The sequence below is a fragment of the Sinohyriopsis cumingii genome, unplaced genomic scaffold, assembly GCF_028554795.1.
Source record: "Sinohyriopsis cumingii isolate HCF-2022 unplaced genomic scaffold, ASM2855479v2 utg001564l, whole genome shotgun sequence".
Classification (NCBI taxonomy): Eukaryota; Metazoa; Mollusca; class Bivalvia; order Unionida; family Unionidae; genus Sinohyriopsis; species Sinohyriopsis cumingii.
In genome coordinates, this window is record NW_028316019.1 from 720,017 (window position 1) to 735,985 (window position 15,969).

Genomic DNA, 15,969 nt, shown 5'->3' on the forward strand with positions numbered 1-15,969 from the left:
ATGTATAAAACAGCACCACCCTCTCAATGACGGGCCTTAAGGTGACAAAACTATCAAAATTAATATGTGGGTTGATTATGTAACATATCCTAGGCTTTATATTATGAATCATATTGATACTTAGCGGATGTCTATCATTTCACCCCCGCTAATTACCAACACATCTAAATGATATCATTTGTTTAGTGGTATGAACCTGTTAAGCTGTTTGATTTGAGAGAAATTCTTTTAGTATCTATCTAATATCTGTTTATAAAACACCTGCTAACAAATACTTTTTTGATTTCAGATGAAAATTAAATTGATTTATTGTGTCTAAAGAATGTACATACATGCATGTGTTAGGTGTTGACAGCAGTTCAGAATTTCGCGTATGCCTTTGGTTTTGGTAGTTTTACAGACTTGACATAATAAAGTATGCTGACAAGTCTTCATCTGTTACAATTAAGACCCTCAACTAAAGACTGGGATGAACAAAGTTTTAGAAATTAGCATTGATCATTTCTTTCACAAAACAACAACTACTCCTAATAATTTCATGTTTTTGTTGTAAAACACATCCTGTACATTTTGACCTTCACCCTATAGTTTTAGCCTCTTGGCTTGGTCTCAGAGGACAGATACTACCCCAGGAAATGTCTGTTTGGTCTGTGGATTTGTCTTTTGTGCTCAGTAGTTGTATATATGGGGTGGGGAAATCAGTTGTTTCCATTTCTTGACCCAGGGGCCAAGTTCCTGAGGTTAAATACAAACAACTGCTGTTAGTGTCAGTTGCATGCATACATTTGTCTTTTCATGCTGAGTAAATGTATATGGTACAGAATCTGATGTCATAAATCTAGTATTACATCTTGAATTTTTTCCAAAAATGTCACTGCTCATGTTGCTTGTTACAGATTACGTCCAGTTTTCTTTACATATGAATGAACATAGTTCTGTTCCCTGTATCTACTGTTTTGGTTCTTGCAAAAATGTAAGATAAGACACCCGTATAATCTTATCCTGAAAATATCCACTGGTGCTGTAATTTTGTGACAGTGGAAGCAACAAAGAATCAAGCTTATGTAGAAAGGCACAATAATATAATTATATAATAATGGATGTCCACTGCATCATGTAGAACTTACCTACTGGTACAGCTACAGTACATAATGTCATTTAATATTCAAAGACTCGCCCACTAAAACGCATTCACTTAATAAGTCTGTGCTAGAGATGAATGATACATTTCTGAGCAAGGAATCTTTAAAAATTTTAATGATAGTAATTATAATGAAAGAGGTTATGCTTTTAAGCAAAAGTAAAATGAAATTACATGCAAGTATTATCTGGTTTAATTATGTTATTAAGATAAAAAAAGTGCAAAAAATGTTGTGATTTATTTTTAAATCCCACAGTTGCTTTTAAATTGTTTAGTCAAGATGTTCCCACGTAATGAAATATACACAACCTCTGTTAGTCCAGCCTGTACTTTTGACCCAAATATACATGACTTTGTAAACATTTTCTTAGGAGCTAGGTATGTATTTGTTGTTACCATAGACCTATCAGTTTTACACAAACTCTGCAAAGCATGTTGTGCCAAATTCCATGACCAACAGCTTAACAAATATACTGATGAGTTTACGTGTATTATTACCAAGTGGATGGCTGAAATTGATTAAAAAAGTACAATCGTAATTAATATTTTCTGAAGGAGATAAACTTGCATTTTATTTTCATTTAATGCAGATGCAGTTTATTTTGGTGTAGTACATTATTTCAGTCCACATGGCAAGTTTTGCAAAGTGTCTCTAAATGTCAAGCGACTATTCTTTATCAGTTTAGTTAATAATTTGTTATATTTTAATCCAATTAACCTTTTCAAAAGAGATGAACAGAATACAGATAATACATTCTGTCACCAAAAAACACAGATCCAAATGCGTATCTATAAAGGGTTTATCAGTTGGTCCAACAATATGAAATTGTTGCAATTATTCCCATAATCATCTAAGTGGCACTGAATCTTTGGCAACCAAAAATAAAGCTGAAATTCACATGAACAAATCATGGACTTGTACAGTTAAAAGCAATATTTAATGAATGTAAAAAAAGGATAGGGCCAGTTAGAATGGGTAGATGTGTTAAAATAAATTTCACCAGTACACACAACTTATCTTCATCGTTTGCAATTTAGCCATGCAAACTACAATGCAAACTTTGTCGTGAAATGGGTATCTGTGGTAGATATGATTGCTTTTGCAGTACAATTAAAATAACCTCCATCTTTTTTATATGTTTGGTTTTAGCTTTATCAAAGTAAAATTTCTTCTTGTTTGTACTTCTCTCCCAATCCACTTGTTTAACCTAACAGTATTCGCCTCGTATGCGGGAAGTCGTGGGTTCGATTCCCAGCCGAGTCATACCAGAGACTTAAAAAATGGTACTAACAGCTGCCTCGCTTGGCGTTCAGCATTAAGAGGTTAGTGTTAGGACTGGTCGGCCTGTTGTCAGGATAATGTGACTGGGTGGGACATCATGCTACATGTCTGCGGCATGATACTCCAGTGCTAGACATCACTATAAATTGCCACATTGCAGACATCATAGCGATATGACTGAAAAATTGTTAAAGCTACGTTAAAAATCAAAATCACATCACATCACATCACTTAACAGTATTATACATGATACATGTATCTATTAATATGCCTTGTTGATTTCCCCAAATGGCTATGCTTCATATTTGCCAAGGCTATGAAATCTGTCTCTAATTGCACTGATAGCTGTCAATATGTTGCTTCATATTTTTCATGGCTTTAAACATTTATCTCTGGTGCTGTACTTTGTTAACTACTCTGAACTTGAGGTGTATGGCATTTGGGCGTCAAATGTTGTAGACCTCTGTTATTTCCTGTTTATCTTGCACCGTTCATGTTTGATCTAAGGTCACGAATATTGTCATTCTGTTCACTTTGATTATTGTAGTAATGTTCACTCATTTGACTTTTCAGTCTTAAATTTCTGAAGCTTCATGACTTGTGGTCCTAATGATATGGAAAAATGGTAACCAGTATAGAAATGATGAGTGAAGATAAAATAGAGTATATAGGGGTTTGGCTGGCAAGAATTGGTTGATAATGAAAGTAAGATTTTAAGAAAAAATAATTTTTGAGAGCATATTTTAGGTGTAACAGAAAAAAACCCCAGATACATTGTTTTATTAATAGAATTTCATTCCCTTTACAGACTAGAGTTTGAAAGACTCATTAGTGAAATTAGCATCTGACTCTTTGGTGTGGTATTGAAAGCATGTGTTTCAAACGCATGTAGATTCAGAAAATGCCATGGGTCATATGGTTTTCTCTACACAGAAGCTGTCTTCGAGGATCTGTCCTTACTGATAAATATAAGTTTGATCATGAGGACACAGAAATTTTAAGTTATTGATTTTTTAATATGTTGTTTGCATAGATTTACCATGGGAACTGAATTAGTACTGTGAGTCCATCAGGTTTGTACATGTTAATTATGACTAGATTCAAGAATAGCTCACAGAACAGAGCAATAATAACAGTAGGTTAAGAACCCAATTAATAAAATTATTCTTAAATACAAAATTAATTGTTAGGCAGCAAGTTACATGTATTATATTTTGAATCAAGAGCATAATGAAATTTTTTTCTTCTAAATTATGTCAGATGAATTCCAAAATGAAGATAAATGTAGCACATTTGAAAGATACATACTTTTTAATGATCAATGCCATTTTCAGTGTTGGTGATGAAAAGCTATAGGTAATGTCAGTCAAACTTTATGGTTCATAAACTCGTGTGTTTACCTTAATGTTTTATTTCAAAGAAAGATGTATTTTTTAGTATGAAACCGCTTTTGTAAACATGTCATAGCTTTGTGCTGTTGGGATAGACATGTTATATGTGCTGCATTAAACGATCAGGGGGAATAATACAATTTTGTTTTGGTTTTATATACCACTAGAAATCAGTTTTACACAAAAATATTGTAACTTAACCACATTGCATTTCTCAGTCCATATTACAATATAAGAATTATTTTTTCCACAAAAATCAAACAACTTTTTCATTCAGAAGTTAATGTTTCGTTTGAAACATCGTGCTAACATTGAAGCCCAACAACATCCTGAGTGGCCAGTGTTAAAAAGCATATTGGCTGACTTCAAAGTAAAAATGTAATTCTTTGGCATGTGCTTAAATATAGATTCACGAAAAAGTGTCCAAGAAAAAACATTTTTCGTAAACCATTTGGTTTATGGCATGAACAGCCATTGATAGAGAGCAGCATTGAATACTGTGCAGATGAGTCAGGACATTTAGAAATTATCTCATAATATCTTCTTAGTTTTAAAGTATTTGATTTTGTGACAAGAAATATTTTCTTTCAACAGTTTTCATTTTGAAACATCAAAGAGTGACATTGACATCTAGCTGCTAGGAAGTGCCATAATTTAAGTCCTTGAAAATTCTACTCTATGTGTTTATTACAGTAAGGAGTAGTATTTGATGGGGTTGTAGCCTGAGAGACAGAGGGGATGGTTATAGCTTGAAACAATTATAATTGTTTAGACCTTTTTAAAAGAAAGAACAAAGTTTAGATGCATATCAAATCCATTACTTTTTTTTTCTAAATTTAAGTTAAACTCTAGAGAGCACTTGTATATGATTCTATGAGAACATAAACAGCAAATGCATTTCTTGGTCTGAATTTCTTATTCACAGACTAACATCTTTTTGGTTCTAAGGTGTGTGGTTTTGTGATATTTTCTTTCAACAATTAATGTCCAGTCTGAAACATTGAAGTGAGACATTGAACAGTGCTGGTACATATAGGAACTGCCCTGACAAAACTGTTATTGACTCGTGGCGAGAAGGTGCAAAAAGCAAGCATAACGACTTGACTTCAGATTAAAAATGTGACTCCCTAACCAGTATCTGGTGATGCATTATGATTTGTTTAAGAAAAAGGCAAGACAGAAATAAACTTTTTTAATTAAAATCACCTTGTTCATGACATAAATTGCTGCCAGTATAGTGCAATTGTGAGTACAGTGTACACATGTCCATGCATTAAAAAATTGTCATACTCTCTCATAAACAACCGCTCTGGTGGCCTAGTGGTTAGAGCATCCACCTTGGATGCGAGAGGTTGTAGGTTCGATCCCCTGCCGAGTCATACCAAAGACATAAAAATGGCGCTCAGCCTCAAGATGTTAGTGTTAGGACTGATCAGCCTGGTGTCAGGATAATGTGACTGGGTGGGACATCATGTGATATGTCTGTGATATGATGCCCCAGTGCTAGACATCACTATAAACTGCCACACTGCAGACATTGTAGCGATATGTCTGAAAAATTGTTAAAGCTACATTAAAAATCCAAATCACATCACAACACACTCTCTCATAAACAATGTTATTTTCAGAGTTTATGGGTAAAAGTACAGAAAAAACTTTACATAGCATAAATCATATATGATATTTTATTGTAATATACCCATGCTATTCTTGTAGAATAAACTTTAGGAAGAATTATGACATGCATGTCATAATGTTATTGTTGTTGATCATATATTCCAGTATAAATAACACAATGTTTGTAATCTCTTTTAGAGGTGTTCGGTGTTGGGATTTCTCCCATCTGTTTGTTTAGTTAATAGACTCACAGAGTAAATTCATTAGCCATAAAACACACTACAGCTACAAAAAATCTGTGATAGACTTCCACTAGATTGAGTGATTTCCATATACAGGTGGGGTGGGGGGTCCACTTGGCTGAGTGGTCTTCCCACTACTGCTACTCTGAGTGGGCTCTTAATCAATGTCCACTGGACGTGGTGGGCAATCTGTAAAACACAATGTGTGTACTATAGATCAGTTATCTAATTTTTAATAGCACTTATTATCTAAAGACGCCTCATCTCTTACAAATTTGTATATCAAATATATGTGCACATATAATTGTAGAAGGCTTCATGGAAGATTGGTCAGTTGACCAAATCAGCTTGTCATCATCATTATTATTATTTGAAAGCTGTAAGAATTAGTTGGTTGGAGATAGAAGAGGATGCCATTCTTAAATGAAAATGAACACATTAGTGACTCTTAAGATGAATAATCTCAGCCTGAAAGATTTAAGTTGGCACTTTTTCACTCAGCTGACTGGGGACAAAAGGATGGAAAATCACAGTTTCTTAAAAACAAAGTTTGCAGTTCATGATTTGCCAGTTTCTTCTGGTATTCTCATGTTTGAAGCTATTCTTCATGTGCAGCATTCTTACACCATAAAGAGTCCTAAGAAGTATGGACCACATTGTGAACATAATTGCCAGTGTATAGAAGACAAAACAGTACAGTAAGTACATTACAATGTTACAAGTCTTGTACATCTGTTATATATATTCAATCTGAATAACTGGATATGAGAATTTTGGATCTCAGACTTTTGATGCTACAGTTACCTGTATACACACACCTACCACTTATCCCCATTTACTCTGGATCATCTCAAATTTTTATTTCAATCCAAAAATTCCAATTTTTTGATTTTTGAAAACCCCAATCCCAATTTTTTAAATCTAAAAAAACCTGCACCAATTCATTTGATTGATGAAGGACCTCCTTCAAAGAGAGCAGAAGTGATGCAGAAATTCTGCGAGGAAGACACTCCAGTCAAACCATGAAAATCGTTTTTCCATTTTCATCATTTATGTTCATATTTAGTGTGTTAATTAAAATAAAGAAAAGAATTTCACAGTATAGATGTATTTTGGTATGTAAAGCCCATCATAATGTAACACTTCTTTACCTGAATTATATGCTTGTCCAAATACTACTTCTATGTACTCTTTAAGATCAACATCAAACCTGTGATGAAAACTACCAAGACCAAGAACTAACGCATTGAGAAAGTCATTTACATATTACAAAGGATCTTCTGAATTGAATTATTTACATGCACCACTTTAACTAAAGCTATGGTCAGTCATCTAAGCATACAATATCTCTTGCCAAATATTCCAATAGTTTTTCCTATGCATATGCATATTATATCAGCTACAAACTTGTTACAGTGATGCACATGTAAAAAAAAGTTTTAAGTTAACAGTGTTTGTGATAGTAACATGATTAAACTGTAATTACCATATTTACTGTGTTTTCAGGCACCATATTTTGAAACAAAATATTTAGATGTCTTGTAAGAGTGTCAGTGTCTCATCCATGTTAATGATAAACTTATCGTCAAACTCGTCCTTACGTCTGTCACAAACTTGTGGAACGATGCAATCTTTTCTTCCAAATCCTTGGGTAAATGTAGGGCAAGAGAAGTCCTGCTTCTGAGTACAAACCCATGTCTTTTCATGAAACTCTCTCCCAAAAAACAACTGGCATGTAATTTGCTCTCTGGAAATTCTGTTGAGACAAGTTCCTTAGCATATGTACATATTCCCTCAACACTGACTGGAATTTGTAAGTCACGCTGAGTGAGCACCCACTGATCTATCTTATCTATAACTTGTCCATATGAAATGGGTCGTCCACACTTAGACAAATGTCCATTCAAGTTCATATCTGCAGAAAAGTAAATTTTCATCTAGGTACTCACCGTGGATTTCACAATCTTGAGTTTTTCCGCTGTAGGTCTAATTCCCAGAGGTTTGTATTGTTAACGATATCCTGCTTATGCTTTAATGTATGATGTTTATATTGACCATGTACAGAACTGAGTGGAGCACTCTCAGATTCAAGATAATCAGACTCGTCATCTAGAGCAGCTTTCTTCATAGGCAGTTCTTTTTGTGATGCATCCTCAGAATCATTAATTTAAGGTCGCTTCTGTGGACAGCCTACTGGCCTCTTTGGAGACAATTTTGGCAAGGGAGAGTCCCTCCACAAACTAGGCGGTGCCTTCTCGCTCGTTGCGTAACATATGATAAACTTATCCATCAGAATTATTACAGTACTAAAAATATTATGTTTCGTAATGACAGCTATCAAGTATATAAACTTTTGATAGTGGTGGGTATTTTATTCATACTTTATATTTTAATCACTTGATTTGGCTAATAAAAATATGATTGGTTGTCAATGTAGACATTGTTACACACGAAACCACTTAAGACGTGTGACAGTTATGGCTTTGATTAGAAACCATGATGCCTGCTTTATATCATTAAACAATACATCAGAGTTGGCATTGATTAGTAAAATTCATTGGCATTTTGCAACAAAACTTACCCCTTATCCCTGAGGCATTATATACCAAGGTTTAAACATAGTTATTATTTTACAGGTAATAAACCTCTCTGTAGATGATAAATATTGATTGTGGGGGCTAAATGTTTGGTACATCGTGTGCTCTTTTAATGAAATCCAGATGATTGCCTTTTTTTTTCCAAACACACCTGTCAAAGAAATCCCACAAGTTATAATATTAACAATTAACACCTAGACACCTTGAAATCTCCGACATGCATCAAAACAATCTTTGAGCGGTTGATTGTTTCATGTTGGCAAGCTCTGCTCATTTTGAAGCTACCCTCGGCTAGTTGGAAAAAAAGAAGAGAGAACCACAACAAATAGATCACCTTTATTTTGTTAAAATACCAACATATTAATCATGCCAACTCGTATATTGCAACTTGCTTGTTATTTTTATCCTTCCTAGGTGTTCATACAACACTCACCCCATATGGAACTTTTCACCCTTGGTGCTCAAGATTAACCATCATACATGTACTGGTATTTCTACTCTCGATACTAAAATGTTTCTGTCATAAATATCTTAAGAATTATAATTCTAAAATCTTTTTTTTTTAGTTTGTATTAATATCTTAATTATACAGAAATAAAGCTTGCGTGCATTTGTAATGTAGATTTTAATGATCACTGATTAGCAGAGGGTTGAACTGTGGATTGCAAGATTACTAATATGGTGGTTCTTTTGGAAAATATGCACACAATCGTGGCTCTAATACATGAATGGCTGTGTTTTCTGGTGGAGGGACATGTATTAGATAGACAAAATAGGCATGTAATGCCTGTTTTTCATTCATTATCCTTTGCGTGGTGTTAGTCAAAATACTTGTCTTATGTCATGGCAGCATGTCGTCATGTGAGCCACTGGTAACTTCATTCCAGCATGGGGGGAGGGATAAATCTATCTTCACCTGTATGTTTTCAGACACCTAATTAAAGAATTTAATATGTATTCGGATGACAAAAACGGTAATTATTTGTTGCAATCCGAAAACATATGGTAAATTGCGGAAATACATTTATTCTCTCTTTCATTCATAAAAATTGTGTAAATGTATAAAAGTGTTGTATGTCCCTGAGGGCCTCATGAGATTAGCAAACAATTATTGTTATTATTCCTAGAAATTCGTCTCGGGCATCAGGATAAGATGTATATAAGTCTCACTGAACTCAGACTTGCACATGGCACCAAGTTGAAATATACTGGGTTTTTTTAAATAAAAAAATCTTAATTCTTAATGCTTCTTTGAATTCATGATAACAGTCACCTGTGTTTATTTGTTTTGTTTTTCAAGTACAGTGAAATTTATTGGCAGCTTTTTCTTTCTTAAATGTTTCAGAAATGTTATATAAATTTGAAGTTTTACTTTATGTTAAGTATTGCTTAGTTGAATCTTATTTCCTTTCAGATGTAATTCCCAAACTGGACACTGCTTATGCAAGCCAGGGTGGCAGGGTATCTATTGCAGTGAGACATGCCCATTTTCATATTTTGGAGAGAATTGTTCTAAAGCCTGCAGTTGCCATAATAATGGGAATTGCAACCACATCACTGGACAGTGTGAATGTCAAATTGGGTACAAAGGAGACAGGTAGGAACTAATTATCAAATTAAAGCCCCTGGTGTTACAGAAAACAAAATTCAAACATTTGTGAGATACTACAGTTAAGACATCTACTTTGCACCAATGCAGACCTGGATTGGATCACTGAAGCCAGGATATTGTGCTCCATCCTGAGAATTATTTATACTTTATAAATGTGGGCACTTCATGAGTGGGGCAGCAGTGTACTAAGAGCTAATAATACATGTATAAAGTCTCTCCTCAAATTCCCTGATTCCAGCTGCCTCATGACTCCACTTTGGCCATCAGTAGTATGTGTTTTAATGTCAGTAATAATTTACCTGTCACTATTATTAAGCTTTACATTTCTGCAGTGGAAATACCTTGTCTGTGCCAGATGCATTAATTTAATGTTCTAGAGATTTCTATGAACACATGCATTGACCCAGAGTGCTATGGTTTTGCTAATTACTAGAGCTTGAGATTCATACTTTGTAGTAAAATTATCCTCTGTCCTTATCTTTCAGAAATTTATTGTTTGATATGATAACAGTGATAATTTTTTAATTTGTGTGTTATTCATGACAAGACACCAAACATCCCTCCTCCTGTGTAAGGGTGTGGAACATTGCAGTAGAAATATGTAGTTATTATTTCAGGTTCTTAAAAAATGATCCCTTATTGTGTAATTTGCACATCTGTGTTACAATGTATGGAGATTCTGATATTAGTGTGATTATTGTTATTAGTCAAATAATGTGGTCATAACCTGGATTCTCATTGTATAGTTGGTTATTGTAGAGTTTCCAGATGCACCAAATGTTTCATTAATTGCTGTAACCCAGCAATGAGGTCCCTGTGTTTGTACTTCTGCAAAATGGAATGTAGTGCATAGACTCTGACATTATCTTTTTTGGTCAGTATAATTCAATAGTCAAAAGTTATGAGGAGGCTGATACACCTATTATTGTTTATAATTCATATATTATATTTTATCATGTTAAAATTTTGTTTTGTTTTCAGAACATTGTTTTTTATAGATATCTCAAACAGTATTTAAGTGTGGGCATAGGACACTCAACTTTTATATTATTGAAAAAAATCTTCATGAATAGACGAATGTCCCTTTAGTTGTCTATTGTTGGATGACATTTTGGACCTTGCCAAAAGTATATGCATTTATAAGAAGAGGCAGGAATCATGTTCTTCTCCTTTGAGATCAGTTACATCTCAAAATATGCAAAATTTAGCTGGGATTGACTGCATCTCCCCTGAAAATAACAAGGAGGGACTGCATAATACTGTTACTACTTATGAGCTAGTAACATATTTCTCATGGGATGGTGTGTGCTCCCTTAAAGAAAAAAGGGAGGAGTATCACCCCTCACATAAAAGATTGTTTGTGCATTGTCTTAAAAGAAGACAGCTTCTGCCATTAAGGGCCAAGAGCATGCTGGGTCAGAGTGCAACCCCTAAACTAGAATGGAAGGTGAGGAAGTACTTTTCCAAGATCAAGCAAAGTTATACCCCTGGTGAGGGTTGAACTGAGTCCTAATATGGAGTCTTATTGCATCTTCCCTTTGGGGTATGCACAAGATTTCCATAGCACCCAAGGCCAGGTGAGGAGTAGGTAACGCTTCCCCAAGAAGGTTATACATCATTATAGCTTCTCTAGTTCCAAGGGAAGTTCCCTCAAATCTAGACCATCATTGACTGTAAGTGACAAGTCATTCACTGGTCATTTACGATTGGGTACAGACAGACTGGGTACCGGTTACTATTCACAACATGCCAAATCTAGGTAAAGCACCATTTATAGGTTTGAAAAACCCCTCTTCAACTTCATTACCTAGTTATTGTAACACTGCGATGGAGCCTGCTTTTATGCACTCTCAAGGGAAGGGAAATTGGAAAGATCCTTGTTTCCTTTTAATCCTTTTGGTATTTCCCCCTTCAAGTGAGAGGACAACGTATACCACCATGGATGTCATTTATGTGGCATCCTTCATGTATAAGTGATGAGGACCAACAACCTTCATAAGTTCTGCAGGAGAGGATTAGTCCCCTTTCTCCTAAGAGTTCCAAGAGCAAAGGGAAGAATTTTCATTCTTCGGTCATAACTCCCATTAAGGACAGTTATGTTGCTTCCGATGCAGAGTCATTAATATCTATGTCCCTACTTCATGGCCTTCCATTGATCATCTGGGATTCATTTCTGCTGTTTCTCACTGATCTTTTGAACAGGAAAATGTTGCTTTGTTGATTAGATTCCCAGGAATTTACTGAAACTGGAGGAAAGGTATACCCTTCCCTCCAAGAATATTCAAAATCCTGCTCACTAAGCATCATAGTGGTTACAAAAGATGAGGAGACTTGGTCATTCAACATAAATGTCAGTGATGTCTACTGTCTTCCTCCCCCTGACATGTACTCTTAGCCCAAGTGTTCATTGACACTAAGATTCTTTCTTGCTTAGAAAAACTGTCTGGGGCAATGGCCTGACCAAACTTGCTGCTACTTTCTCACTCTCTGATGGTAAGTGAAGTTGCAAACTGGCTGAGCAAAGTTAAAAAATCAGCAAGATGGAATAAAGGGTGGATCAGTCCCCTTTGCTGATTTGAGACCCTTAATATTCACCTTGAGCTGTTAGGTGCATTCCTCTACCTGGCTAGTGACTCTCCCCACTTTGAGGTCGAAGCTTCATAAGTGGGCATTTCACTGGGGTCTTTTGTTCACCTTGGTTCAGTTCTTACAGGATTTAAGGTCAAAGGCCAGGTAATTAGTGACCAGAGATTCTCATGCTGATCTCTTTTCAGCAAATTAAACTTAAGTTCACTGAAGGCAGAATTATCATGACCCTTAGCCTTGCAGTGAATATTTGTCGCTGAGGTTCAAACTTTGAGACACACCTTGTCTATGGTGATGGTATTGTCAGCGGAGCTTCTTCACCTCCATTGAAATATAGTTTTGTATGCTTCAGAGATTTTTGCTCGAACACAGCAACAGTTTTCTGAGGGCTACACCCCAGGGTTCTTACACCTTATTTAGTGGTCTCATTCCCACTATAGGTTCTCAGGTCTTAGGGACCAACAACAGAGGTTCCTTGTGTTGGTTGTTGGCCCATCAAAACTGGCCAGCATCCAGACACAACCTGATTGTGCCATGGGCCAGCCACAATTCAAACAAAACTGTATGCAACCACAACAGAGTAACCAGCATCCCTAATTGGAAAGGCAAGGGAAAGAGTCAAGGAGAGGGTGGGAAACGCATTCACTAAGGACACCTCACTTCTGCTGCAATGCGTACCTCATCCTTCAGTGGCCCTCTTTCTGGGACCTGGTAGAAACTCATGAAAGATCGGTGGGTTCTTTCTATAGTAAAGGATGGTTTACGCCTGCACTTCACACAACTCCCTCCTCTGTCAAGGACATCCGTCTTCTTCCATCAGTCACACATATTAAAATTGAAGGAAGAAGTGCACACCCTTCTTTAGAAGGGCACAGTAAAGAGAGTTCAGAACATCCTGTTGCCAGCTTTCTATTCCTAGACATATCTGGTCCCACAAAAAGGTGGAGAAATAAGGGTTGTTATAGATCTTTACCCCTTATACATTTCTGCTGGAATAAACCTTCAAAATGGAAACTGCAACTTTTGTTTTGTAATGCTGTCAGACCAGTTCACTGGGCAGTTTCCTTCGATCTTCAGGATGTGTTCTACATCTTGATGTTTCCTCCACAAAAATATATTTCTGGATCTCTGTCAGACAAAGTATTTCAATTCTGAACCATGTCATTTGGACTAGCCTCAGTGCCCTGGGACTCACCAGTCATTGAATTATTATCCGGACACTTGAGGTACTTGGGAATTCTGCTAATCCAGTATTTCAATGACTGGCTGCTACACAACAGCAACAAACAGTTCCTATTAAGTCACATGACTCGCTGTTGGCCTATAGTGATTCAGGACTGATTCCAAACCTAGACAAATCCAATATCATTCCTTCTCAGGATTTCTTGTACATAAGAATGAATTTCATTACCTCTGTGGGCCAGGTTCATGTTCCCCCAGACAGGATACACAACAATCATGGAACTTTTAAGGATGTTACAGACCAAGACTTCATTGTTGGTGAATCTGTGTCTGTCTCTTCTGGGGAACTTGAATTCCATGGTGACCTCATATTCCTAGGGAGACTTCATTTACATCTTCTTTAGGTTTTCGTGTTAGTGGTAATGGAAACCCAACAAGGATGCACTGCCAGATAAAATTTATCTTGGATCAGTGTTTCAGTACTGCTTCAAGCAGTGGTACAATTAACACAAGTTTGTAAGTGGATCTCCCACTGCATACCGCAGAATCCCACCACTATATGTACACTGACACATCTGATTCAGTTTGGGGGTCTCCAGGAGAGCCAGAAGAAGTATTTCTGCATGGCTACTGGTCAAAGGATGACAGTCTCCTCCACATCAAGAATTAGAAATGAAAAATAAGTTTTTTGCCCTAAAGGGTGCATAGAGCATGTCAAAGAGCATTTTATCAAGGTCTCCTCAGGCATCATGTCAGTGGTTCCATATCTCAGATTAAGAAGAGTTACTCTTGCTTATTCTTTCTTCATCGAAGTCTGGAACTTTCTACACTGGGCAGAGTTAAAAGAGATTACACTCACAGTTATCACATTCCTTGGAAGAAAAACATTTTTGTCCAGAATATACAAGGTAGTCCTAACAAAATACTCCCCACATCAAAACAGTTGTAGGCTCTCAGTTCTCAGTTCATTCTGTGAGAGACACCTTTAGTGGACTTGTTTAAAAAAAAGAAACTCAACAACAAACTCTCATTTTATGTTTCCCCAGTCCCAAACCAAGCAGCCTGGGGGTGGATTCCTTCAGCCTGAACTGGGATTGATTATTTGCTTGTGCTCTCGATAAATCTTCCAGGCCTGTCGGTGCTTGGTTAATCATCCTTTTCAGAGGTCACATCGAGTATGATGGACAGTTGGTTGGTCCTTTTTATAGGAAAAAACTGACTTTAGTTCCAGGAACATAGTTATCTCGCAAGGATCCATATGCTTTTCCACCAGAGGGAGATAAATTATCAGTCCTGGATTCCTATTCTTGTTCTTTCCTGGTATCCAGATATGGAAAGTCTCAGCTGATTATTGATCTTTCCATGTTAAACACATTTCTTTGGGAGAACACTTAACATGGAGACTACAGCTTCAGCCAGTTCATTGATGACTGGTGGATCCGGACTGGCCACTTCGACTTCCTCAGACAAGATCATACCTGTTGCTGGTCCATAGTGACCTGGCTGGGACTTAGTCCAAAACCTAGAGAAAATCTGAGTAAATTCCATCTTAGGACTTCATATATATGGGGATAACTTTCCTCACCATAGTAGATTAGATTAGGCATAATTCTGAACATGTTGGGATGTGCTGTAAGCCAAGGACCTAATTTTTGGCTTAGTATTATTTTCCCTAATGGGAATCTTTTAATTCTTCAATTCCTTCCACCTCAAATTATAATTCTGGTGAATTTGATACCTCACATGGATCTACATACAGCCTGTATTTCTCTGGGATCAGAATTTCACTACCACCTGAGTTAGTGGACTGATTAGGGCCAGTTTCTGAGCAGAGTTTCTATATATTCACTGCGCTTAGGGTTCATGGTATCTGGAATAAACTGACCTATGTGTAAACAATTTGCAAGTGAGGGCAGTAATTTAACCATCCAGGAGTAGTTATGTGATGGTTTCCAAAAACAACACTTCAGTAGTTGTTTAGTTCAGATGACAAGGAAGCACACATGAATCTTCTGTTTGCACAGAGGTTTGGAACCTCCTTTGTTTGGCAATCTTGGAAGGGTTTACCTTCCAAGTTTACAATATTCCTGGCAAGAAGTATATTCTCAGTGGTGGACAATCTGTCCAGGAGTGGCAAAGTAGTACTCATGGAATGATCTAAGCATCAATTTCAAGCAGTCACTGGTCAGAAAATGGGGAGACCTTTGAGGGACTCCTTAATTTGCAGCAAGACTAAACAAGCTCCCATTGTATGTGTTATCAGTCTAGATCTGGGGACCTGCCCTCAGTCTGAAGTGGGATCATCGGTTTACTTTTGCC

General features: G+C 36.4%; 1 protein-coding gene across 1 annotated transcript in view; it reads left to right on the forward strand.

Moving 5' to 3' along the window:
* The window catches only part of LOC149771947 (uncharacterized), a 94,253-nt gene that overhangs the window by 18,628 nt on the left and 59,656 nt on the right, over positions 1–15,969 (forward strand). The window contains exons 5-6 of the mRNA XM_089948067.1: positions 6,245–6,371; positions 9,685–9,867. Coding sequence (XP_089804193.1) covers positions 6,245–6,371; positions 9,685–9,867 — 310 coding nt within the window. The remainder of the gene's footprint in view (positions 1–6,244; positions 6,372–9,684; positions 9,868–15,969) is intronic.